This window comes from Aspergillus lentulus (genome assembly GCF_001445615.1).
Source record: "Aspergillus lentulus DNA, contig: Alt04, strain: IFM 54703, whole genome shotgun sequence".
Classification (NCBI taxonomy): domain Eukaryota; kingdom Fungi; phylum Ascomycota; class Eurotiomycetes; order Eurotiales; family Aspergillaceae; genus Aspergillus; species Aspergillus lentulus.
The window spans coordinates 1416887-1440904 of NW_028322122.1; the positions used below are offsets into that span (position 1 = coordinate 1416887).

The 24018-nt window shown below is 50.7% G+C and overlaps 9 protein-coding genes across 9 annotated transcripts; 4 read left to right on the top strand and 5 right to left on the bottom strand.

Annotated features, from left to right (window-relative positions):
• Positions 1–1821: 1821 nt before the first annotated feature.
• rho2 (GTP-binding protein rho2) lies at positions 1822–2619 on the top strand (the record flags this gene model as incomplete). The annotated part of the gene is made up of 4 exons (XM_089599210.1): positions 1822–1924; positions 1984–2009; positions 2078–2269; positions 2320–2619. The coding sequence occupies 4 exons, from the start codon at positions 1822–1824 to the stop codon at positions 2617–2619; spliced, it is 621 nt and encodes a 206-aa protein (XP_089456356.1).
• A 672-nt stretch (positions 2620–3291) lies between these two features.
• Positions 3292–4004, bottom strand: ALT_1750 (mitochondrial 54S ribosomal protein mL40; the record flags this gene model as incomplete). The annotated part of the gene is made up of 2 exons (XM_033562075.1): positions 3292–3638; positions 3770–4004. 2 exons carry the CDS (start codon positions 4002–4004, stop codon positions 3292–3294), a joined length of 582 nt encoding a protein of 193 aa, XP_033417966.1.
• Positions 4005–4480: 476 nt separating this feature from the next.
• Positions 4481–5971, bottom strand: ALT_1751 (RING finger domain protein; the record flags this gene model as incomplete). Its single annotated transcript, XM_033562074.2, has 1 exon — positions 4481–5971. The coding sequence occupies one exon, from the start codon at positions 5969–5971 to the stop codon at positions 4481–4483; it is 1491 nt and encodes a 496-aa protein (XP_033417965.2).
• Positions 5972–6841: 870 nt separating this feature from the next.
• Positions 6842–9139, bottom strand: ALT_1752 (acetolactate synthase catalytic subunit; the record flags this gene model as incomplete). Its single annotated transcript, XM_033562073.2, has 4 exons — positions 6842–8592; positions 8667–8734; positions 8803–8901; positions 8973–9139. The coding sequence occupies 4 exons, from the start codon at positions 9137–9139 to the stop codon at positions 6842–6844; spliced, it is 2085 nt and encodes a 694-aa protein (XP_033417964.1).
• Positions 9140–11904: 2765 nt separating this feature from the next.
• ALT_1753 (galactokinase) lies at positions 11905–13612 on the top strand (the record flags this gene model as incomplete). Its single annotated transcript, XM_033562072.1, has 3 exons — positions 11905–12560; positions 12618–13499; positions 13576–13612. The coding sequence occupies 3 exons, from the start codon at positions 11905–11907 to the stop codon at positions 13610–13612; spliced, it is 1575 nt and encodes a 524-aa protein (XP_033417963.1).
• Positions 13613–14135: 523 nt separating this feature from the next.
• On the bottom strand, positions 14136–15407 carry ALT_1754 (uncharacterized protein; the record flags this gene model as incomplete). Its single annotated transcript, XM_033562071.2, has 1 exon — positions 14136–15407. One exon carries the CDS (start codon positions 15405–15407, stop codon positions 14136–14138), a length of 1272 nt encoding a protein of 423 aa, XP_033417962.2.
• A 553-nt stretch (positions 15408–15960) lies between these two features.
• Positions 15961–18506, top strand: ALT_1755 (Mcm10/DnaG-type zinc finger protein; the record flags this gene model as incomplete). Its single annotated transcript, XM_089599211.1, has 3 exons — positions 15961–15970; positions 16051–17164; positions 17219–18506. The coding sequence occupies 3 exons, from the start codon at positions 15961–15963 to the stop codon at positions 18504–18506; spliced, it is 2412 nt and encodes an 803-aa protein (XP_089456357.1).
• An 809-nt stretch (positions 18507–19315) lies between these two features.
• ALT_1756 (uncharacterized protein) lies at positions 19316–20772 on the bottom strand (the record flags this gene model as incomplete). Its single annotated transcript, XM_033562069.2, has 2 exons — positions 19316–19916; positions 19973–20772. 2 exons carry the CDS (start codon positions 20770–20772, stop codon positions 19316–19318), a joined length of 1401 nt encoding a protein of 466 aa, XP_033417960.2.
• Positions 20773–21533: 761 nt separating this feature from the next.
• On the top strand, positions 21534–23404 carry ALT_1757 (uncharacterized protein; the record flags this gene model as incomplete). The annotated part of the gene is made up of 6 exons (XM_033562067.2): positions 21534–21830; positions 21893–22145; positions 22685–23030; positions 23086–23128; positions 23178–23280; positions 23334–23404. The coding sequence occupies 6 exons, from the start codon at positions 21534–21536 to the stop codon at positions 23402–23404; spliced, it is 1113 nt and encodes a 370-aa protein (XP_033417958.2).
• Between the last annotated feature and the right edge of the window lie 614 nt (positions 23405–24018).

Genomic DNA, 24018 nt, shown 5'->3' on the forward strand with positions numbered 1-24018 from the left:
GGCAATGTCCAAGTTAGGCGACTGAAGAATATACTCCCTATTGGAGGTCGCTCCGGGGTGACAAGGAGGGGATCTCGATAAGTATTAGGATCTAGATGGGAGTTGGGGGAAAACGAACAAGCGCAGCAAGAGCGGGATGGGGTTTGAAAGGCTGGCTGCCACTGGAGAATGGAGATGGATGATTGATGGGCTTTGGATGGTGGATCTTGACGCCGTCTGGATGGCTGGCGTGCCGCTGGCTGGATAGCCGCCGCAAGCGAGATGGAGGCCTGAGGATTTGGGCATAAATTATTATGCCTGAGGTATCCATTACAATTTCGCTCTCCATCCGTTTACTCAACTACGGAGTACCCTGAGGTACCTAAAGGTAAGGTAGGTACCTACCTCCTTGGATATACCGTTAAGGTACCCAAGCAGATGAAATCAGATAAAGTCCTTTCTTAGGTTCCAGTCTATGACCATTCTGCAGACAGGCTAGAAGCAAGGCCTTGTACTCTAAGTGACATATGGCATACTAAACATTATAAAGCAAGGACAGTCTTGAAAATCATTCTGGAACAATCTTCATGACTGTCAAGTTCATCAGCACGCAGCACGTTCATGTTGTTGCTAAGATAGGTGTCTGGACTAGATACCGGACTGGCCGAAGCATGGTCTTAGTATAATTGTCCACTGTCGTCGAGACCAGTCCCCTCTTTGCTCTAGGCTCTATCTAGGTAGCTCTATGCGCATATTAGGTATTATTTACTTCTCCCGTCTCATCTCTCTCTCCACATGCATCCATTTATAACAACAGTTATGGTTCGAATGGGAAAAGATATAGCACCTGGCGTAGGCGATTTGAGACAATTCTTTAATAAAGCCATTATTTGTGGGAAGATATGGTCTCTTCAGCTGCGCCAACTACGGGTCGATCCCATCCTTTGCTTTGATTAGCATTTTATAAATCAGCTAGGCTTTCGGCGAGCTACTTCTGTATTATTTAAAGCCTTACTACTTCTCTTCTCGTGACTTCTCCGATATTTGAATGCTCTTATTGTTATCAGCATCATCTTGTCTCCCTCTTTCTGTAAGTCGGGGTCTTTGCGGAATAATAATACCTAAGATACCTCTCGGCCTACCTGACATCTGTACTGTACTGTATACGGAGTACCACCGGTAAGGTACACAGTACTTCTGAAACCAAACTGGTATTACCAAGACATCTCTGCCAGAAGGGAAAGTGGTACGGAGTAAACTCCTCCCACTTCCCCCGTGTTGGTCGATCATCAATTGACTTAAAAAGTCCATCAGCCTCACCTCGACCGCCTTCCAGGACAAACTAATCCTCAAACTCGTTATCATCCTCTCTTCACTCAAGCAATTTAGGGGGAGGGGATATTGTTTCTATCAGAAGAAACAATTTCACCACCTTCTTCCATTCGTTTCGTCGCAAACCGTCCGGCCAATTCGGTATTACGGTCAGATCTTACGGTTGCCTGATTCCGCTAAGTTTCGATATCAGCCGGGGCTGAACAGTGAACAACGCCCTCCCCTTGTCGTTTTCCCATCTCGAATACCATCGCTCGAATTTCTTCCACACTGTCGCCTTCGAAGGGAGCCGTGTCTCTCGGTCATTCGTGAGGAACAATGGCTCAACAACAGAATGACAATGTGATGCGGAGGTATGTACAAGGCCCCTTCTGGTTCTTGGGGTGGATCTCTGTGGTCCACGTCCAGGTCAATACAGGCGGTTTCCGGCCTCGTTAGTCGCACCATCCTTGTCCTGGTCTGGAGGAAGCAAGCCATGATTTCGAATTGGCATTCTCTCAATGATACAATATGCTGATCTCATCCTCAATGCAGAAAGCTGGTCATTATTGGAGATGGTGCTTGCGGGAAGACCAGTTTACTGAGTGTATTTACGCTTGGTTATTTCCCAACTGTGAGTGCCTCATCCGGATGATACGCCAAAATTTGGTAATGGTTTGTGAACTATGTCAGCTAATATGTTCCGTTTCCAGCACTATGTTAGTACTCATGCATCCTTAATGCGCCTCGCTTTCGCCAGGAATATAGCTTCTGACCATATCACCAGGTTCCCACAGTATTCGAGAACTATGTCACGGATTGCAGAGTTGATGGTCGATCTGTTCAGCTGGCTTTGTGGGATACTGCAGGTCAAGAAGACTATGAAAGATTGCGGCCACTCGCGTATTCCAAAGCGCACGTTATTCTGATAGGATTTGCTGTGGACACGCCAGATTCCTTGGAAAACGTAAAGCACAAGGTTCGTTCATGTTGCGATTCGCCAGGTTTCATTACTTGTCAACTCACTAGTTCCGTCTGCAGTGGATTGAGGAAGCAAACGAGCGATGTCCCGGCGTACCCATCATCCTTGTCGGATTAAAGAAAGATTTGCGCGAAGATCCTCTCGCGATTGAAGAAATGCGGAAGAAGTCCCTACGCTTCGTCACATCTAGGGAAGGAAGCGAAACTGCCACGCAAATCGGCGCCAGGAAGTACCTCGAATGCTCGTCTTTGACAGGAGAGGGAGTAGACGACGTTTTCGAAGCCGCTACGCGAGCCGCCCTTCTTACATTCGATAAGCGGAAGACCTCATGTTGCATCGTGCTATGACATCCGATGGTAATACGACCTCAGCTGCCACGGACTCATTGATTCAGTTTTATTCTATCGGATCTCTCAAAAAGGAGCAGAGAAGGATCATTTGGTGGTCGTTGACTGATCATCGCAACTTGCATCACTGGCGTTTGGGAGGTTCTCTGTTCATATTTTTCTCTTGCGCTGTCTTCACTAGGGTATATCTTCCTGCTCACACTCTCTTTTACATGAACACCTGCACTCCGGATTCCCCTCCTTTGGTATACTTCCTTCTCTCGACTTTGGAGCGCTTTGTTTCGTTATGATTCTCCCTGCGCCTCACTTTGCTTCTTTCTTTTATCCTTCCTATATTCATTCCCTTTTCTGATGCTGTCTAGCGTCTTTTGCACTTCATCTATGTCTTATATCCAGCATTTTGACACATACTGAACATGCTGATGTCAATTCCGGCTGTACGTCATGCTCGCGTCCAGTCTGAGCAAGAGCGAGGGCAAAAATTGCACAATGTAGTTATTGGCTTGAAACAGTCTATATCGGGTGAATCAGATGTCCATGAAATTAAACAATCAGAACAAAATGACCTATAGTACATGTCAATACTTACAACCAGACTCAACAAATGACCAATTCCGAGGAACCCAGAGCCTTTCCATTGACCGCCCACCAATGTAAAAAAGGGACCAATGCCTAGTATTTCTTCTCCATGCGCTTCCACTCATGATTCCACCCCTCCTTACTCGGGCCCTCGGTCTGCATCCGCGCATACTCAATGGGAAACATATCCCTATACACCCCACGCTTATTCATCGAGATCCGGAACAGCTTGCCTCCATCCCCGGCACCCGTACGGAGCTCCTCGCACGCGGCGTTCATCGCTTGCCACTGGCGCTGTAGCTCGAGCTGTCTAGCGCGGCGCTGCTGCGCTTGGTACAGTTGCCAGGCGCGGTGGATGGTCCAGTGCCGGAGGTAGCGGGTTCGCGAGAAGCGGAGGGGCCGGGGGGTGAGCGGGTGCCAGAGGAAGTAGCGGATTAGCGCTGTGGCACGTTAGTTAGTTAACGGCATCTCATCAATTCCGATTCATTTCTGGTTCTGGTTCCTGTCGGTGCCTATCGGCGAGGTGTGGTCGTGGTTCGGCGGGAGAACCCCCGGGAGACAAGAAACTTACTGATTCTTTTATCGCCGCGAGGGGCATTTTTGTTGCGTTTCAGTAGGGCGCTTGTTGTTGAGAAGAGCCGGGTTCCGATGACTGCTGCTGATGCTGCGGGCTGAACAGGAGCGGTGGGTTTGCGTACTAAGAGGTCGTTGCTGAGCCGGCTGATGGCTGGTCGGGCCGGTGTTTGGGAGAGAGGAATTCTGAAGACGCTCGCCAGGGAGGCGAGGACGGGGGAGAGAGGACGCATTGTGCGTGGTGAGTGTTGGATTGCGTGAGGTAGACTAGATGTGCTGGTGGAAGTGAAGGAGGCATTTTGGTTTTCGGGGATCAGCGGCGGAAAGTTTGATTAGCCGCGCGCTTATTTCGTAGCTCACTCTACGAACTAAATGTTGTCTACGGAGTATCGAAAGTTGAGATTGGTTCCATCTCCTGTATTATGATCCATGCCATTATATTGAATGATTGTATAATTCGCAGTTCTTGATATCGCCTGCAACAAATGCCATTGAGGTGCCTACCATGTGGGAATCTAACACTCCTAAATTTTAGAAAAACCTTGGCATCCGGTTGAAGATCCGAGTGTAGAGAGAGTAGACTAGATAAATCCTCCAGGGTAATCCCAACCAACGCCAGTGAAATGCATCGTCGTCATATCCGTAGTCATAAGAGTAGAGAGAGCAGAAAGCGAAAGTGCCAATGTTTTAAAAATTTGGAAAACGCCACTCAGTGGTCCACGACTTTCTTCTTCTTCCGGTCGTAGTTCAGTACCTTTCGTTTCCTGTGTGTCTGTGCAAGCTTCCAGCGGCAGTAAAGTACCAGTGCATCCTTCAGCAGCACAAACACGCACCCTCCAATGACACTTCGTCCCCACCGCGTCTGTAGTAGACCGGGTCGGCCGCGCTCCAGGGCTGACGGTGCGCTTGTCCACGACTTGGGGAGAATATACTTGAGCAGACCTCCCATGGATGCCGAGATCGCCGGGAATGCGAGAGCTCCAAGAATGATATCGGCAAGGTTGTTTGTCTCATGTATGAGGTCGTCTCGCCGTCCTAGTCCCATATTATTTCCATTTTGCGCGTCACCTTGGTTTTGCCCGTTGTTCTGAGCGTTTTCTCCGGCATGGAGACCCAGAATACCCTGACGTACATCGTTACCCATTCCAACTTGGAACTCCAGATCAATTTCCATCAATATCTGGCCATTCTCGGCATCGTTTCTTCCCTCCGGATGCTCAGGTGGCGCATTATCATCAAACTCGTTGATATCTGCTTGGCGCGGTTGCACCTCGGCTATCCACTTCCTTTCCAGCTTGCCGAATAGTCTTTGATAGACCGCGCTGTAGAAGCTTTTAACATAGGGAAGCGCAGCAAACGTCATAGCAGCACTAGGTGGCCACAGGTCAAGGTCGAGCTCTTGGCCAGGGTTATGCGTCGCGAAGAACAGGACTGGGATGGCAGGTAGAAGACCCTCGGCATAGCGAGTCCGTGAGAAGATGAGCACGAGCGGAATCAGTGGTAACCCCAGATTCAAGCCCGAGTTCCAAGTACCATCCGCCGCCTCTTCTAAGATTTGTCTCGCTTCCTCGGTCCCGAAAACGAAATACATCGAATAAACGCCGTGTGCGCAGCATCCCGCCCAAACGGTACCCGCCAGGGTAAACACCATACCCGGTAGAACCAGCCGTCCAGCAAGCCGCTCGAACATCCGAACGACGTCAACGATATAGCTTCGCGGACGAGAGACCACAATTTCAGATTTACACTGCGGACACACCATCTTGGCTCCGTGACCGTTGCGTTTGCGGGACCGAGGGTTTTCGAGATCAGCGAGCCAGTCCAAGAGGCAAGCCTCATGAGCGGTCAAAGCGCAGGGACATGGCGAGCGCCATTCGGAGTTCAAGGGGGAATCTTCCGTCTCGTCGGTGTAACAGATCCAGCACTTGCGCGGTTCTTCATTCACGGACTCAGTGGCGGTCGAGCTCGGGACAGGAGATTTGCTGGCGGTGGCGGTGTCTGAGGCGGTAGCTGACGCATCCTCGCTGGATGCGAGTGGTTTGTTGAGTAGAACTGCCTCGTTGCCCTCCATAGATTCTGCGGGTGAGGGGCTTGTGAAACTGCTTCTGTCTGTGCTTGCGGTAGTCTCGTCTCGAACTGATGTGGCATCCGATGATCGAGCTCTGCCAATAGTGGCGGGATATCCGGGGACAGAAGCCATGGTTGCGACAGATCGTGGTGGATAAGACGGTCGAGCGAAAAGGAAGAATGGAAATCCGTAATTCTAGAAGATGAGATATGTGCCTGGCATCATGCAAACCGAGGTTGTAGCTGAGTCGCAAACTGTACTACAGGACTGATGATGATGGGAAGAGGGGAGATAGTTTATTCATCACTCAGTCGTCAATCGGAGGGCGGAATCGATCTACCGCCTCCTCGGATACGGACCGCGGCTTTCAAGGGCTTTGACTTTGATGGCCTCAGGAATCACCGACGTCAGGAAGGATCACGTGACACTAGGCATATTATTGCGCGCGATCACTTCACTGATGGCAGATATGGTAGCATAACGAGCCACCTGCCTCTACTATCATCTGACTGGGATGGACGGCGTAGATTTGGCTGAGCAGTATGAAGCGGTCTGGATGTTCATAGATGAATTTCTCATTTCAAATCTTCCGAAACAGTCTGTGATATCAATCATCGATTTGCCCATCCTTTCCTAAGACATACATGAAAGATTTCCAACTAAGTAACCTTCAAAAGTAACGATAATGTGCATTATATACAAGCTAATGTCCGACAGAAACCAGAGGCATATTTTTGGCAAGATTACAATTGGCATGCCAAGAGAACATGAAAAAGAAGGGGCTGTGAAGAAAAATGGACCGAATAGAGTGTCACTTTTGAATCCCCTTATGATCCTTTCCCACTTTCATGAGGAAGAAGACTTTGTGTGAGAGGCTGGACGTCGATTTAAGCATACATCTCCGCCCAGTTGCGTTTTAGAACCCGCCAGAAACGCCATGGATATCAACAGAAAGATGAAAGATCAGTAAGCAATGTTGCAAAGCCGAAAGCGTCTGCATGATCACTTGTGAAGGTACTCGGGGGCGGTTCTGCTTCTCAGGAGGGCCTTTCTCTCCTTCTCCTTGGCTTCATCATAGACCAGGAACTCGTGCAGGGCGCTACCAGCGGGAACCATGGGGAGCACGGGCACCTTGCGGTCAGTGAAGACCTCAAGCAGAGCAGGACCATCGCTTTCGATCAGCCACTTCAGCTTCTCCTCAACCTCAGAAGGCTTAGTGCAGCGCTCAGCAGCGACACCCATAGACCGAGCCATGGGCACAAAGTCAGGGTTCTTCTGGTGGGTATGCGAGTACCGGTCCTCGTAAAACAGGTTCTGCCATTGTGTCACCATGCCCTGCTCTTCGTTGTTCAGTAGAAGGACCTTGACGCCGATGTTGAACTGAGCAGCCGTGGTAAGTTCGGTAAGAGTCATGTTGAACGAAGCATCACCATCGATATCAATGACGAGGCAATCGGGGCGTGCGACCTTGGCGCCGATAGCAGCGGGAAGGCCGTATCCCATGGTACCGAGACCACCAGAGGTAATCATGGTACGGGGATGGCGCCAACGGAAGTGCTGGGCAGCCCACATCTGATGCTGACCGACACCAGTAGTGATGATGGTGCGGTCTTTGATGGGGGCGGTGAGATCGCTGAGTTTCTCAATCAAAGCCTGGGGCTTGATGGGGCCCTCCGGGGTCTGCTTCTCGTACAGAGAGAAGGGGAAGCGGGCTTTCCAGTCATTGATCTGAGCAAACCATTCTGGTCTTTCAGAGACCGGCTTGACATGGGGAAGCAGGAGGCGGATGTTCTCGGCACAGTCGCCCTCCACAGCCTCGTTGGCCTGAACGACCTTGTTGATGTTCTTGGGCATGATTTCGAAGTGGACGATTCCACCACGTTTCTCAGAGGCAGCCAGCTTGGCCTGGGGAGCAAACTTGGAGAGGTTACCGGTCACACGATCGTCAAAACGGGCACCAACGGCAATGATCAAATCGGCTTCCTGCATAGCCATGTTGGCGTAGGCAGATCCGTGCATTCCCAGCATGTGAAGAGCCTTGGGGTCAAGCTCATCAAAGCCTCCGAGACCCTGCAGAGTGGTAGTGACAGGAATGCAGGCCTTGTCCGCGAATTCCTTCAGCACTTTGGGACCATCTGGGTGAGCGAGGAGACCCTGCCCGACATACAGAACTGGCTTCTGGGCAACGTTAACCAGGCGGGCGACACGGTCAATGCTACTCTCGAGCTGCTTCATGCTGAGCTCACGAGCAGCCATGGTAGCAGCACTGGGGAGGGAAGGAATGGTGCTGTTCATGGGAATGGGTTTGCGAAGGATGCCAGCGGTGATGTCCTTGGGAAGATCAACCAAAACGGGTCCCGGGCGACCGCTGGTTGCAATCTCGAAAGCCTCCTGGATCCGACGAGGCAGCTCGGCAACGGACTTAACCATAACATTCCATTTGGTACAAGCTCTCGAGATACCGATGACATCGGCCTCCTGGAAAGAATCGGTACCGATCGAGCTAGTGGGAACCTGACCACAGAAAACAACCATTGGGGTGCCATCAGAAAGAGCGTCTTGCATAGGTGTAATAACATTGGTGGCTCCTGGTCCAGAAGTGACGAGGACAACACCGGGTTTTCCAGAAGCACGTGCGTAACCTTCGGCCATATGTCCGGCACCCTGTTCATGGCGAGGAAGAACGAAGTCAAAGTGCTTAGAGTTGTAGATGGCATCGAACACGGGCAGAATGGCACCACCGGGGTAGCCAACTAGATGGGAGTTCAGTATACCGTCCGTTGAAGGGGGAATTGACCAAAAGAGTGGTAAGCGAGGGATGACTCACAGATGTGCTTAACACCAAGTCGAAGCATCATCTCGTGGAAGATCTGTCCACCACTAAGACCGACAAACCTGCTCATCACGATAATTAGGCTTGTTCTAAACAATCAATTGATGTGACGCCTTCTGAATTGACATACGAGTCGTCCAGCTCGGGTAGCTGCCGATTTTGCAGAGGTGAAACTTCATTGCGATGAGGCTCCTGGTTGAAGGCGGGACTAGGAATAGGTCTTGAATTTCTAAAGCATTGAAATGTCAATGTCTGTGAACAAGAACTTTCTCGGAGCCCTATCCCAAAGAGAAAACTCACGAAGCCGTAGCTGTTGCAGTGCTCTGGTTGCGCTTTTGAGCAGAAAAGCGGTGGGGCGACACCGTACCGGCAACGGACGAAGAGGTGAACGGTCTTCTACCAGCAGCAATGTACTTCTGGTAGTGGAAAGAGCGCAGAGCGCTTTTTGATGGTCTTAGAGGCATCATCTTGATGGCGGATGACTGCCAGGCCAAAATAAGAGAGAAATGGAAGGTTTGGAGAGAGGAGAGGAGATGGAATTGCTGGACCAGAAATTCAGTAGAAAAAGACGCCCAAAAGAGGCCGAGAAGAAGAGTCAGAGTTCGGGGGAGAGCATCTGGACCAGCTAACCGACAGCGGCCTAGCGCGGCCTAAGGCCAATCACCTTAACGCCATTATTGGACAGCGCACTCCGATGTTCGGCGTCCATCTGCTTGTTTGTACATCACCTGATTGGCAGCGTTCTCGTTACTCATAATGCGGAGTACTAAGGTACCTAGGTACCTTACGGAGCACAAGCATGGACCTCAACTCTTCAGTCACAGCTTGATGCTCGTCTACAAAATCAGCTGGGAGCATGCACACCCAGCGCCGTTCATACAAGCCGAGTTACAGACCAATTGATTACAGATGCTGTATATCGCAGTACATCCAGCTTAAGGTAGCTTTGGACATTCTTGCACGCCAACCATAATCACTCGAGGAATGAGAATCCTTCACCGCATTGAACAATCGAATTTCTGTCTTTCTGTCTGCGGCGTATCGTTGGCCAGACATAGAGTTAGCACTTTCGAAGGGCGTACTGATGCCTCGGCGTCATGAGCTCCAGAATATAGCGCCCGTAGTCAGGTTAATATTGAGTATGACTGACGTCTATGACCATTGGTTAGTCTTGAGCTTGCAAGGCTCCTAACGGCAAGAGCCATTTTGCAAGACGTGCTCCAAACGCCATGACAGCTGATGATCGCGACTGTGCTCCTGGAGACGGATTTGTGCAGAAGAGCTGCGTCAGAAGCGGGGTAGATGCCTGCCTGGTGTTCCTCACGCAATCGATCCTTAAGGGGATTTGATCCACGAAGATACTATAACCGTATTCACCGGTCCTCCAATCCATTGAATGCCACGGACGCAGCAATTTGGTACTCGGCCGTTCCATAACTGAGTTCTGGATTTGCTTGTCAAGCATGAGAATGAATGTATGGGTCATTGTAACTCACTGATCCGATGCCAAGAGTGAAATTTCATGCTCGTCAGTTACTTGAGGTTAACAACGAGACAATGATGCAGTCCAATGTCAGGCCAGGCCAGATCAGTCTAAGATAGCACCTCGTGGCATGATCATCATCCAAAGTGGACCAGTTTCTGGCTTGGTTGAGCTAAGGTACCTTTACTCGGCGTGGGTAGTTAATGCCTTTTTCGAACCCCGCATGTCAGCTGTCATTGTTAGTTTGCTGGTGATTGATTGCTACCGAGTACTCAGTCCACGCTAGGCCCTATATGGAGTCACAAAGTGGACAGTGACTGAGGTGGTACCATCGAGTGAAGCTATGTATCTCCGAGGATTACGGACCAGGTTTGGCGCCTGAGCATGGAAACAAGGGCCAGTAAAGAGACGAAGCAAAAGGGATTTTGTCTCCCTTCATTATCTTAATGGCAAAGGACGATTGACCCCTTTTGACTCTACCACGGGCAGTCAAAAGAGGTCACTGATAGGGGCATCTGTACCTTCAGTATGGCGCCTTGGGAAATTATCGTTGTATCATATGCAAGCTGATGGTGGGTCCTTGTATTGCAAGTCATTCGTCTTCGTTGCAAGCTTTCTGAGGCCTGGTCCCCAGGCATTACTCTCCTGTCTGGACTCTTCTTATGCTTCAAATATGTCAGGGCGGTCCTCTGAAGCCGCTCTGGGCTGTGGAGTCCTCTCGTCATAGTTGTCTGTTGGAATCTCCGGTCCACATCTGTTTGATGTTTTTATGATCAGCTGGAGCACCTGGATGTTTGACAGCTTGGTCTGCCCTGTCAATCGGCTTATCTCCAAGGGCTTGAGGTTAGTCTGGCTAGTACTATGTCCACGGTCTTTGTCTTGTTGGTGATGAGTTCAAACAGAGGAAGCGAACAAATCAACAAAGAGAATGGGTGGATCGAAAGAAATGCAAAGGTTGCGTTGGTAAGTAACTGCAGAAGAGTAAATGAATAACACTGTTGGAGGGGTGAAGAAAGGATTGAAAGGGTGGGAGCAAACACTCAGTCTGCATGGTTATAAGGAATCCGATTGCAAAGCAAACCCTACCTCTATTTGGATGGATCGTGAGCTTTCTCAGTATAGCTACATACTGCACACATTGATTGCTTATTGAGAACCCTAAGCCCCAGGCGGAGGCACAGTGGAGGGCGAGTAGGGTCAGTGCCATCTAGCTCAAGGCAAGCTATGCAGCTTATGCTAGGGTCTAAAAGAAAGCTGGAGAAATCGGGGAGCTGGTGAATGACGGAGAAACTATTCCGTAGAGTGAGTGAAATGGAATACTATGGTAGTAGAAACTAGAAAGAACGGGATAATCTCCGGGTTGAATTTAACCGAGAGGCGTCCAGGTCCCCACGGGACACGGATTTCACCCAGTGAGAGGCACGGGACCTCCGGGGCATCATTTCGGGGATCCCCACCCTAATCCAAGGCATTAAGGTATTATTGAAGCATCGATGTCTCGTGCGTATTTCGTGGTGTCTCTGCCCCTCGGCCCCTCCCCACGTTTCCCCCCCTATGACATACATAGAGATTAGTTTGGCAGTTTTCCCACCCAGACACTTCAGCAATATTTCCGTGTGTCAGGTACACCTTTTTTTTCTTTCTTTCTCTTTTCTGATTTCCTCAATTTCATCTTGCTTTTCTTCTTTTCCCCGAAAACAACCTCTGACATCTTATCTCCTCCCTGAGCTTGCACTCAGATACCCCGCCATGGCAACCCCGCAGGAACTCGTGCCTCAAACAGAATCCATAGCTGAGGTCTACGCTACGGACGATGCCTCTACTGCCTCTGCTGCCCCTGAGCACCAGTCACGGTTCAACGGATTAGTTGCTCAATTCACCAAATTATACGGCCATCGCCCAGATTTCGTAGCCCGCAGCCCTGGCCGTGTCAACATCATTGGAGAGCACATCGACTACAACCTATATGACGTCCTCCCGACAGCTGTAAGTGTCGACGTGATTATCGCCGTCAAGGTTGTTCCTCCTACTGGCTCGGAATCATTTGTCAAAATCTCCAATGTTTCACCCGAAAAGTTCCCCTCTCGCGAATTCACTGTGCCTCGGGATACCGATATCGAGATTGACCCCAAGAAGCATGAATGGGTCAACTATTTCAAAGCTGGCCTTTCGGGCGCGTTGAAGTTCCTTCGCAAGCAGAAGGCGGATGGCTCGTTTACACCAGCAAGCTTTGAGGTCTTGGTGGATGGTAATGTGCCTCCAGGTGGTGGTATCTCCAGCAGCGCGGCATTTGTCTGTGCAAGTGCGTTGGCCGTCATGAAGGCCAACAACCACAATGTTTCGAAGCAGGACCTGCTCGACCTGGCTGTTGTTTCGGAGAGAGCCGTCGGTGTCTACTCGGGAGGGTAAGTTGATCACTGCAGCGGCATATCGTATTGTGAGCTAACCAGCTTATGCGGTAGAATGGACCAAGCGGCTTCCATCTTCTCACGTCGCGGATATCTCCTCTATACCCAGTTCTACCCCAACTTTGCCGTTCAGCATGTCCCGATTCCCAAGGCCGATGAAGAAATCACTTTCCTCATGGCCCAGAGCTTCGTCACCTCAAACAAGGCCGAGACGGCACCCCGCCACTACAACCTGCGTGTCGCCGAATGCACTCTGGCCGCTGTGGTGCTGGCCGCGCAGCACGGAATCACCTTGACCAAGGACAACAGCTCGCTGGGATACAGTCTACGCAACTTCCACGAGGAATTCATGCGCAAGGAGGGCCGCCTCGGGGACCCGCTGGAATACCAGATCGATTCCGTGATCCAATCCACCATGGAACTCCTGACCCAGGAGCAGGGATACACCCGGGAAGAGGTCGCCAAGCTGCTCGGCATCACGGTCCCCGAGCTCGAGGCCGAGTTCCTGTCCGCATTCCCTGTCCAGGCAGAGCGCTTCCTGCTCCGCCAGCGTGCCCTGCACTGCTTCAAGGAAGCCCGGCGCGTGCTTGACTTCAGGGCCTGCCTGGCCAAGGCCCATACCCTGGACGAGAGACGCATCCGCTACCTGGGCCAGCTGCTGAACGAGTCCCAGGAATCCTGCCGCACAGACTACGACTGCAGTGCCCCGGAAGTCGATGAGATCTGCGCCATCGCCCGCCGCGCCGGAACCTGGGGAAGTCGCCTTACGGGCGCTGGCTGGGGAGGTTGCACGGTTCACATGCTGCCGCAGTCCAAGGTCGAGGCCGTCACCAAGGCCTTGAAGGAAGAGTATTATCTGAAGAAGTTCCCGGATATCAGCGAGGAGAAGCTGGCACAGGCAATGGTTATCAGCAAGCCTTCTAACGGATCCTTCATGTATGTGTACCCTTGTCTGGATGATATCTATACGGTTCCAAGCGAGAACGTTGACTCACTGACTGCTTTCCAACAGGATTACGGGAGCCGCCATTGCCGATGTCAAAATTTAGGAGATGTATATCACGAAAAAGAAAATAAAGCATTGAGCGATTCTGTACTGTTCACATTGATCTCTAGGACGATTGGATTGTCCTTCTTGAATCCAGATCCAGGAGTATATAATGCATAAGTGCCTGTGACATCCATTCAAGCTAGGCATGGTTTGAGTATGATTCCTTATATTTCACAATCAGTACAGAGTCCACTCGATCGGCCAGCGACCGGTCGGTATGTTGCATGGGTGGATCTGGTTCTTGTAGCAGTATTGTCCTCAAACAACAAAAGCGTGTGGACTGCAAGCACGAGGAATCATGCTTGGGTCATAGCGTTTATTAGGCCTCAGAGCTTGTCTTTGGACTGTAAAACAGGACCCACGCTTAGTCTGGCCCATATCTTACTTTCGAAGTCCGTACCAGGAAATTGGCTCTCTTTGGCTTCTTGGTAACGGAGGCTCTACCGTCCGTCGGGTCACCTATCGGGAACAATTGTCGCAGATGAAGCGGCTGATCAATCGTTGGGATAAAGCGAGAAAACTCAGGATTTCTTCTTGGGCGCTGCCTTGGTAAAGAAATCACTCATCTTCTTCATTCCCGCGGTATTGACCTTCTTCAGATCTCTCACACCGCGGGATTCACCGGCCTTCTTCTTCTTCTCTTCCTCTTCTTTGCGGCGCTTTTTCTCGGCGCGGGACTCTGCAGCTTCGTCGTCGTCGGCACCGCGCTTCCGGCTGAAATCCCCAAGCGATTGAGTCGCGAGTGCTTGCGCTCGCAGCTCTGCTATATGCTGAAGATGGTCTTGAAGTGGTTTGAAATCCACGGGTGTTTCAGGAGTAGCAAGTAACTCATCTAACCTAGCACAGAGTTGTGGCGAGATATATGATTCCTTGATGAAGGAGAGGACGGTGGAGATTCTCAACAGACGAGCCATATTGTCCCTGGTGGCGGATTCCAGAGTTGATTCAGCGGACAGATCTGTGGCAGGCGTTGAGACACCTGAGGGTGTTGATACGGAGGCAGTCGTTGTGGATTGTGTTTCCTGTTTGTCCTGGGACTCTCCCTCGCCGTCATCTTCTGAGGAGGACGTGCCTCCGATGATGGTCTCCTCTCGTTTGACGGACATCAAAGGCGTAACCAGTGCTTGACGCACGAATCGCTCCTCCAAGCTCGCTGGAAGGCCCTGGGCCACTAGGCGCTCTGCCTTAGCGATCAGTTCCTTAAGGAGTTTGACCTCGTCGAAGCGGAACATTTTCTCATCCCCTGCCTCGACCGAGTCACATACCGCCTCGACTCGGGATTGCAAGACGTCCCGAAAATCTTCATTGTAAAGTATGTGACGTAGGTGACTCGGCAAGTCGTCCTGCGAATCAATGATATCGTCAAGCGGCTGGAAAAGCCTCTTGGTATGGGTCGATGTGGCTGGGGCCAGCAGAGGTATCATGAAGAACATGACATCAATTGGCGTTGCAACACACAGTTCGGCGACTTTGGAGATAGTCCCCTTGGCTTGGGAGCGGTCCCCTTCGCCATTAGGAGTGTCCCTGTCTGTTTTGGGTGTGAATAGTATACTCCGTGGAAACTGCGGCGTGGACCCTACGACGGTAAATTCGTATACGCCCAGTTTCGGACAGAAGAAATAGCGATTGGGTTCTCCAGTTCGCGGATTGGGCAATGTTATGAATCTGGCATCGTCTCTTGCAGCTGAAGGGAGAATGAATGTCTTGTTGGGGGTCTGCACTGTAGTCGGCGCCTTGAGATTCTTTTGTTCTGTTTCAGGTTGCTCAGAGGAAGCTGTTGATCGCGTCCGCATTTCGGCGGTTTTACTCGGAGGCGAAGTATGTATATTATTCGGTATAAATGTCTAACATCGCACGACGATAGACAGTTGGCGAAAATGATCGTGCACAAGCTTGCTGCTTGATGGTAGCTCCAAGGGATGCTCACAACGCGTCGGAGCTTCAGGTCGGTTTAATTTCCATTCTGCGGACGCGACACGCGCGCAGGACTCCCTCGGCCAATCAGCGCTGTTGCTGCACACAACCACTCACACTTGCAGCAGCGGAAGATTCAATTTCTCGTCTTGTGCCTTGCTGATGACAGGGGATCGTACTAATAAAGAAAGGGGTTGTTTTCAACTTTGAAACACCGGGTAGTATTGTTATTGTTGCTCAGTCAATTCTTCAGTTTCCTGGTTTACTCGTACCTGGGTTCCCAATTCCAGATTGACCTCGGTGCTCTGATTCCATCCCCGCATCCCAATCAACAATGGTCAGCCAAGGAGCGTAAGAAACAGACAGTGACACAGTCACTTGGCCGTTCTCAATATCACTTGACTGGGAGAAATCAGGAAAATAGATGTTGCCATGACCAGCAGTGAGTGCATATCCTGTCTGTATAGTGATCCTTTCCTATTTGCGGCAGTAAACTAACCGAAACTCACCGCAATTGTTCAGTGGTTGAGACCTCATGGCCGCCGAAATCTCCTAGGGAGGCACTTCTCAGCTCTCCTGATGGTCGGAGGAAATTTCAAGATATGCGACGCCGCCAGGAGAATATGGGGTCGCCCTTGAAATACTCGAGGACAACTCCGAATCTACGAACTAACCAAAAGCTGAACGACGCTATTGATGGCCTCGACGACGAGGACGAAGACGAAGACGAAGAGACGTTACGACTCAAGCTTGCTGCCATTGAAGCAAAGCTGAAGTTGAAGCAGCTTCAGAAAAGTCGCGCACGCTCAAACACGTTGGAATCGAACGACACACAGTCCAGACCAGCATCAGCCGTTAGTTTCTCGTCGCGGTCACAAGAGCAGGTATCGAGACTTAGGAGTCCCATTCAAACCACTCGCAGACACGAGCCGAATGATATTCAAGTCCCTTTGTCGCCTGTCAGACGAGCGGCTCCTCCAGTTGAGCCTGCGTCCCCGCGGAGATATCTTCTCGGCATCGACAAGGGCCTCAAAGGCAGCGATGTCAGTCTCAAACGTCCGCCAAACTCCCGCTTGGGGTCACGGCCAACAAGTATGCATGGGACTCGTGAAACTACCATTTCTCACTCCGGCGATATCTTTGCATCTCACGCGCAGATGCTGGCTGCCGAGGAAGGTGGAAAACGGGGCAAGACATTTAGCGAGCGGATTGCTGAAAGCCGAACGGCTGAAAAGTCTCGCAGGGAAAGAGAACTGAGGCTTCAGGTCAATCGAAGCTCCGCGTTCCAGTTCGACAAGACGGAGATGGAGACTTTAAGGACAGCAGCGGCTGAGGCGAGAACAAACGCTCCTCCCAGGTCACCGACGAGAAGCCGCCCAGTCGAGACTTTCAGCAGAGACGATGTCGTGCGATCGTTTCAGAATCTCAAGCCCTCCATCAAACGAAGCCAGACTGCACCCAGTGTGCGCAAAGACGCAGGCTCTGAGGGGTCACGACCATTTTCCCATAGGCGACCCAATCAATCCGAAACTGGGCCAGGATCCTCTCAGTCTCGCGGAGATTCTTTCTCCGACTTTGACAACGAGACTCGAGACGAGGTAACATCGAAGACACCAGATTCGTCCAAGTTTGAGCCGTACTCATCGCTTCACTTATCGAATCGAATACTACCGCACTCCTTTTTAACTAGAACGCTCTCCGATAAGAAGATTCTTCGCATTCCAGACCTTCTGAGGACAGTGAGAGGGCCAGACTTTGAGCTTCCCGAAGACATTGACGGAGACTACGTTGTCTTCGGCATAGTTGCCTCAAAATCTGAGCCAAAGCAAATCAAGGATACCAGAAATGTATCTGCGAAAGAAGTCGATCCCTTTGATGATGGACTGAACAACAGCAACAGGTATATGGCAATCACACTCACAGATCTTAAGTGGACAATTGACTTGTTCCTCTTCGACACTGCCTTTCCTCGATATTACAGGTTATCAGAAGGCATCCTCATTGCCATCCTGAATCCTACCATCATGCCACCTCCCAAAAATAAGATAGACACCAACAGGTTCAGCCTCTCCATTTCCTCATCAGATGATAAGATTCTTGAGGTCGGATATGCCCAAGATATAGGCTTCTGCAAAGCTGTCAGGAAGGACGGCAAGACATGCCAATCATGGGTGGATGGCCGAAAGACCGAGTTCTGCGATTTTCACCTCGATCTCCAGGTCCGTCGGGCACAGTCACAACGGATGGGAGTCAACAGTGGTACAGGCATGTTTGGTCCTGGGGGCCGTTCAGGCCCACGGACTGCAGCTTTCGCCGGTGGGAAGAAACCAGGAACCCCGAACGGTTTGAAGTCAAATGGTCCCCAATACGATCTGGGATCTCAGTCCCTGTACTACATTGCACCCGCTCCCAAATCTCAAGGCGGCGGCGCTCAACATTCCCGCCACAGGGCACCCGGCCAATCTGCCGCCAGTCTCATCGACGCCGACGACGAAGATCCGTTCATCGCAGCAGGCATGATGGGCCGTGGGGCGGAAAGCAAGGAAGAACGCTTCCGGAGACGTCTTGTGCAGCAGCAGCGCGAACGAGACATCACTCAGAAGCTAGTCACCTCTCGAGCTGGCAACGTGGGCGCCGAGTACCTCCGCGCAAGAGCAAACAAGCCCGCAACATCCGCTCATTCCGAAAGCGCCGCCTCATCTTCACAAGAGAAATCCAGCTTCGAGGCCTCCACCCCTGTTTCTGCGACCAGCCTCGGCCTAACGGGCTTCAGGAGAGCAAACGCCGTCAAGCTCAGCCCGCTGAAGCGCGCCTACGACGGCGACAAACAGCACAATGGCAGCGTCAAGAAGACGCGATTCATAACGTCCAACGGTATTAAGGAAGCCGGACGGGACAGCCTAGGTGGCAGCTCTAACGCCATGACAAAACCTAATGATGATGATGACGATGACGATGAACTAGACATCATCCGATAAATGAAACCACTTGCATACTGTGCACATCGTTCTTCCCTCACACAGCTACAAACTAGATACCCACTCCTTGCCTCATTTCACTTATCTGGACACAACAAAGTCTCACGGCCTTCCTTGTAACAGCGCAATGTCGAGAGTACTTCCCTTTAATTCATACCTAGGAGCACCCATGAGTCTGCCTTGCTTTCTTTCAATAAGCCTTTCTCTGCACTTTTTATTGTTGGTCGTATCAGCCGTTTCTTCTTTGTAACTTTTTGTTTCTCACTGTCATGCAGTTTGATGGTTACGGTAATACTGTAGCAGGACTATGGTGTACTATTCGACGCTTTATGACTTCTCCTGTAATGATTGTTCTTTGGGCCTTAGAGAACTCTGCAATTGTAGTCATATGCAATCCGGTCGACGGCAGAGTATTGAGTATTTACGCAGATCAGCAAATATGCCTAATGCTCGGCTTCCCATCTATAAGAGAAGTCTACTTTCAAAAGATAAGGTGACAATCTGAGTTCATGTTCATTGGGATATCTAATTCTGACTAGTTCAACGCAAAGTGGAATCGACACGCCCGAAAAAGTGAAGGAAACATAACTCCATCCCGCCGATCCTCAAGCGAGATTCCAGCCAAATAACGTACCCATGCTACCAGTCCTGCTCAAGCTCATTAGGCAAAGAAGGAAGACCGATCTTTCGAACAGATAAGCATCAAGCGGAGACCAGCCTAAACCAATACCCGAAAAAAAAAATACGAATTGAAAACCACAGGCGTAGAGACAATACAATCATTCATGATCCGGACCATGCGAATAAGCTCACAACGTGGGGGTGGCTCTGTTCCCTCTCGTCTTCTTCATTGCAGGACCACCGGGACTAGCAGCTGCGTCCGCATCTCTCTTCTTCGCCTTGGATACAGCATTCGTTGGAGTCTGCTTCTTGCGCAGCCAACCGGCAAATGGACTGACGCGCTTTGTAGTCGTTTCAGGCGCATTTGGTGTTTCCGTGTGTTCCGCGCCCTCTCGTTTGCCTCGAGGTCGCAGGGAACGCACAGTAGCACCTGGAGACGGAGATGTCGCAACCGTAGACTTCAGTGGGGGAGTCACCGGCCGCTGTGGCATTTCGACGTCAGTGGCCTGATCGGCGTCATCCTCAAGCTCTTTGTGAAGCAGGTGCTCGTCAATGTCGGTGGCCGCTTCTTCGTCAGAGTCGCTCATATTGTGCTCTGAATGACCACGGTCATTGGCGCTTGGGAAAAGTACACGAGGCTTGATGGACGAGCGGGTCAAGGGGCGAACGGCGGTGTTGATGGACGAATCGATCAAGTCGGGACGCGCTGCGAGCAGACCCAAATCGTTTTCGTCTTCTCCGTCACTTTCGACGTCTTCAGTGAACTTTCGAAACATCTTCTTGCCTCGACTTTTAAGAAAGTTAAAAGAAGCCCAACAAGAAAAGCGGAACTGGGTAATACTCACAATACGTAGACCATTCCATCCTTCCGTTTGACCGCCTCATCAACTTCCTGATCGCGCTTCATCTCCTCCCTTCTGCTCCTTCTAGAGGCGCGCGCAGACACATGGCTGGTAGTTTCCTGATTGCTGTGCTTCTTGTAGAAAGGGTTTCCCTCACTTTCGTCGATCTCTGGGATTCGATCACGGGAGTCGGTGTAGATCTCAATCTGCGAAGATCCCCGTGTGGCATTGTCGATGAAACTGTCTAAAGAATAGGCAGTGTCCTTCTTGGTTTTCTTGCTTCGCGAAGATGCCGAGCTCTGAGCTGCTGGAAACAGGGTGCGAGCAGTGACTCCGACGGCACCAACTGCCTTCTTTCGTGGAGTTTTAGCAGGTGTGGGCAGCATGCCGTCAGTCATGGTGGGTCGGTATTTCTGGAGAGGACGTTGATGAGTATGCGAGAGTTCTGCGGTGGTGAAGGGGTCTGAGCCGTCTGACACATGGTGGTCTTCCAGTGAATGTGTTACAGCAGAGGTTCTGGTCTGGTTTGAATGCTTCTTGCGGGGAGATCCGAAAACCGATCCTGGAGGCGACAATGCCTCAAACTCGTCGCTGCTCTGCTTCTTCGTGCTTCTGAGCCCGGGCTTGGTGTGAGCGGTCGCGAAACTGGGCGGAGGAGTAGTGCGGGACTCTCGTGAAGCCCGCTGACCGGCTAATCTCGTCGAATATCTAGTAGAATACGGTTCATATTGGTCATAGCCAGCTCCATGTCGAGGAGTAGGAGGAATTCGCAAAGTAGAAGGCGGAGGGGGTGTCGTCGCCATTGTGTGTTGTGTGTTGTGTTGTGAGACACGTCAAATGACGGAACTCGTTCCTGCAGTAAAGATGTAGAGTCACACCAAACGTTCCAACAAGATTCTATGACAATAAATCTGGATCAATGACTATCTGTGCCGCTAAACTGAACACTTGGTTGGTGGTATGATCGAATGACGGGTCGATGGCCGGCTCGAAGGAGACAAAGGGAGGAAAAACGCGCGACTCGCAACACGCACAACCCGACCGAAGGAGCTTCTAATCAATAAGACTTTCTGACTGACGACGCGCAATAAGGAGCGAAGGATGGCTTTAGGTCGAATCAATCGATCTAATGGATGTTAATTCTCAAAGATGAGATAAAGAGAAGGATTGCAACTAAGGGTGGATAGATAGATAGATGGTGAAGGGGGAAGGCCGGTCGGTTGCTTGATGTCGAAAGTGACCAGCCACCGCTAATTATTAGGTAGCATCACCAAAGGGAAGAAAAAGAGGCTGAACCAATTGAATGCCCCACCACCCCTAGAACAATTGGGTATCTACTAGAGAATGAACGATGATGTACCTAGTCTAGAGAGACCTTGATCCGAGAGCCTAACACAATAAACATTTATCGCCGGAGGGATTATCGTTGTGTGTTTATGCATCCCCTCAATATACCTGCAATCCACTACCAAACTAATTCACCACAAACATCAACAATTGTTTATCGAACACACTCAACCCCACTCTTTACGCGTTTCGCATAACACCGGGCTTCCCACAACCCATGGCAGTACGCAGTACAGCGGAGGAGATGGACAGGCTCCAGTTCTCCGATGATGACTCTGATGACCTCTGGAATTCTCCCTCAAAAAGACGAAGCAACAAACCAAGTCACCATAAAGCCCCAGAGGAGCGCAGCACTACACCCGAGACTAGGCCCTCTCACGATGGGGAGACACTTTTCGATCGTCAGGAAGCTCGTGAAGCTGCGTTGCAACATGAATTACAGACGGTCCGGAATATCAATCAAGTGATCGAAGGATTACTGGGTAGTTTAGATCGCGCGAAAGGGAATATGGATGTATGTCAACGCACCTCTTTCTGCCAGCGAAGGGAAGTCCCTGCTAATATACGCCCGCACAGACTGTTGCGCGCACGGTTGACTCTGCTTCGACTCTACTGAACACATGGACCCGTATTCTATCTCAAACCGAGCATAACCAGCGACTGATACTCAATCCCAACTGGCAAGGCGCACTCCAGGATGTTGCGGATATGGAAAACGAAGAGCTTCTGCGTCAACAGGCCGCAGAAAGACGCGAACGAGAGTTGCAGCAGCAGAGAGAGGCAGCAGCACGAAAGGCAGAGGAGGAAGAGAAGAAGAGAGCTCTGGCAGGTAGCGCTAGAGGGACGCGTGGGACAACTACTCGAGGTAAAATTGTCCGAAGCACCGGCCTGGGAAGAACCCCGAGCGTGTCCTACTCCGGAACCAGTTCAAGCACATCAAGAATTGCAGCGAACCGAGGGAGTACTTCTACGACAACATCTACACGCAGGCCAGTCAGTGGGATTGCAAGAGGATCTGGTGTAGCCCGAGGACGCGGGAGAGCATAAACTATATTTCTGATGATCTTCATGTACTATACTTTTCTGAAGCAAGTAAAAAACGCAATGACAGAACATGATACCCAAGCTAAATGCACAAATATGTGCCTATTCATGAATTGCAGTCACTGCTGCGAGCCTGCAACAAGATCATGTGGTGGGCGAGTAATGTATAAAAGACACTTCTGCCTGAGGCGCCAAGACAACACGAGCTAGCGATAAGTAAACAGATGCATCCACCAATCCGATAAGAAATTCAGCTCTTTGATCGTGCTTCCTATCCTGGCTGCACTCCACCTGCAGACATAATGAACTTCGCACCCTATCAAGATGAGTCTCCCGAGGTCGAGCGAGCTCTTTCACCACCCCTAGGCGACGCGAATCGTTTCAAATCACCCATTCTTCAGTCCCCGCGTGGCTCTCCCCCGATCCCCGGGGCGCAATCTGGCGGTCTCCCATCCCCGAGTCATTTCGCAGGCGCAAATCAGATCCATGGCGGCGGACAGGGAAATCAAGGGTATGGACGCGATATCGAAGGTGGGAGATGGAATCTAGGAGCCTTTGAAACAAGTCTCCCGATCCGTATGGACGTTGAAGCTATGCTGGCATATCTTCTTCTCCCTCCGGCGGGTGGGGTATTCCTGTTGCTGTTAGAGCATAAGAGCGACTATGTTCGGTATAGATGCGGTCAGATGTTGATCAGATTTGTGCATACAGCTGACATATGGCAGGTTTCATGCTTGGCAATCCAGCATGCTCTTTACAGTCATGTTTGTAAGTGCATCCGGGCATTGGTATGATCATAGCACTTATCCCGGAGCAGATTGTCCATCTTATTTTCTCCTGGTCGAGCTTCCTTTCCTGGCTTCTGTTTATTTGCGACCTCTGCTTGATCGGATTTCTGAGCATGCGCGCCTATCGGGATGGTGAGTCCTCCCTGCGGATCATGACCGTCGATATTGTACTGACAGGAGCTCAGTTGACACGCTTGAACACTTTGAGGTTCCTATATTCGGGCGTCTCGCGAACTCCTTTGTGGATAATGAGTAGAGTCGATATTGCTTCAGCGGTCTTGCATATCGTGTTGTAATACCCTTTGCGTTCTCTCTCTGTCTCGATGGCGCGGAATCTGAGATGCCTGGCTGAAAATGAGGATCTATGTGCCGCATTCGTTTTGTTCCCTGTTGGTTTGTCGCTGTCCTTACTCGATGTTCCGAACCTTCTGTTCTGCCCTGGTCACCATTTTCAGCGCGCATTTGGCATGACTCTCCTATTATTATGGGCGTACTATGCATTGTTCAGTCTGTAACACTAACGGAGGATGTTTCTTAATACTGACAGACATCTGAAATTCATTCACGGAATCTTTATTTTTTGTTTAAGAGCAGACTTCCGGACTAATAGTCTAACTTGCACTGGCATGAGAGCATCTCGGCGCTGATTCAGGCTGCCACAAGCCTCAATCGACATTCACCATACCATCTCATCTTTCTCAACCGTTGCTTTGCACTGCTCACTGTCCATCACAGGTCCTCAGCATCCGGGAATCATTTACACTTTACACAGATGCTCAAGCCGAAAAGTCCTCACCTCTCCATACGAGATTCATACAAGATCTCCCTCAATCCACTCAGTCTAAAATCATCTACACCTATCCCATCCAC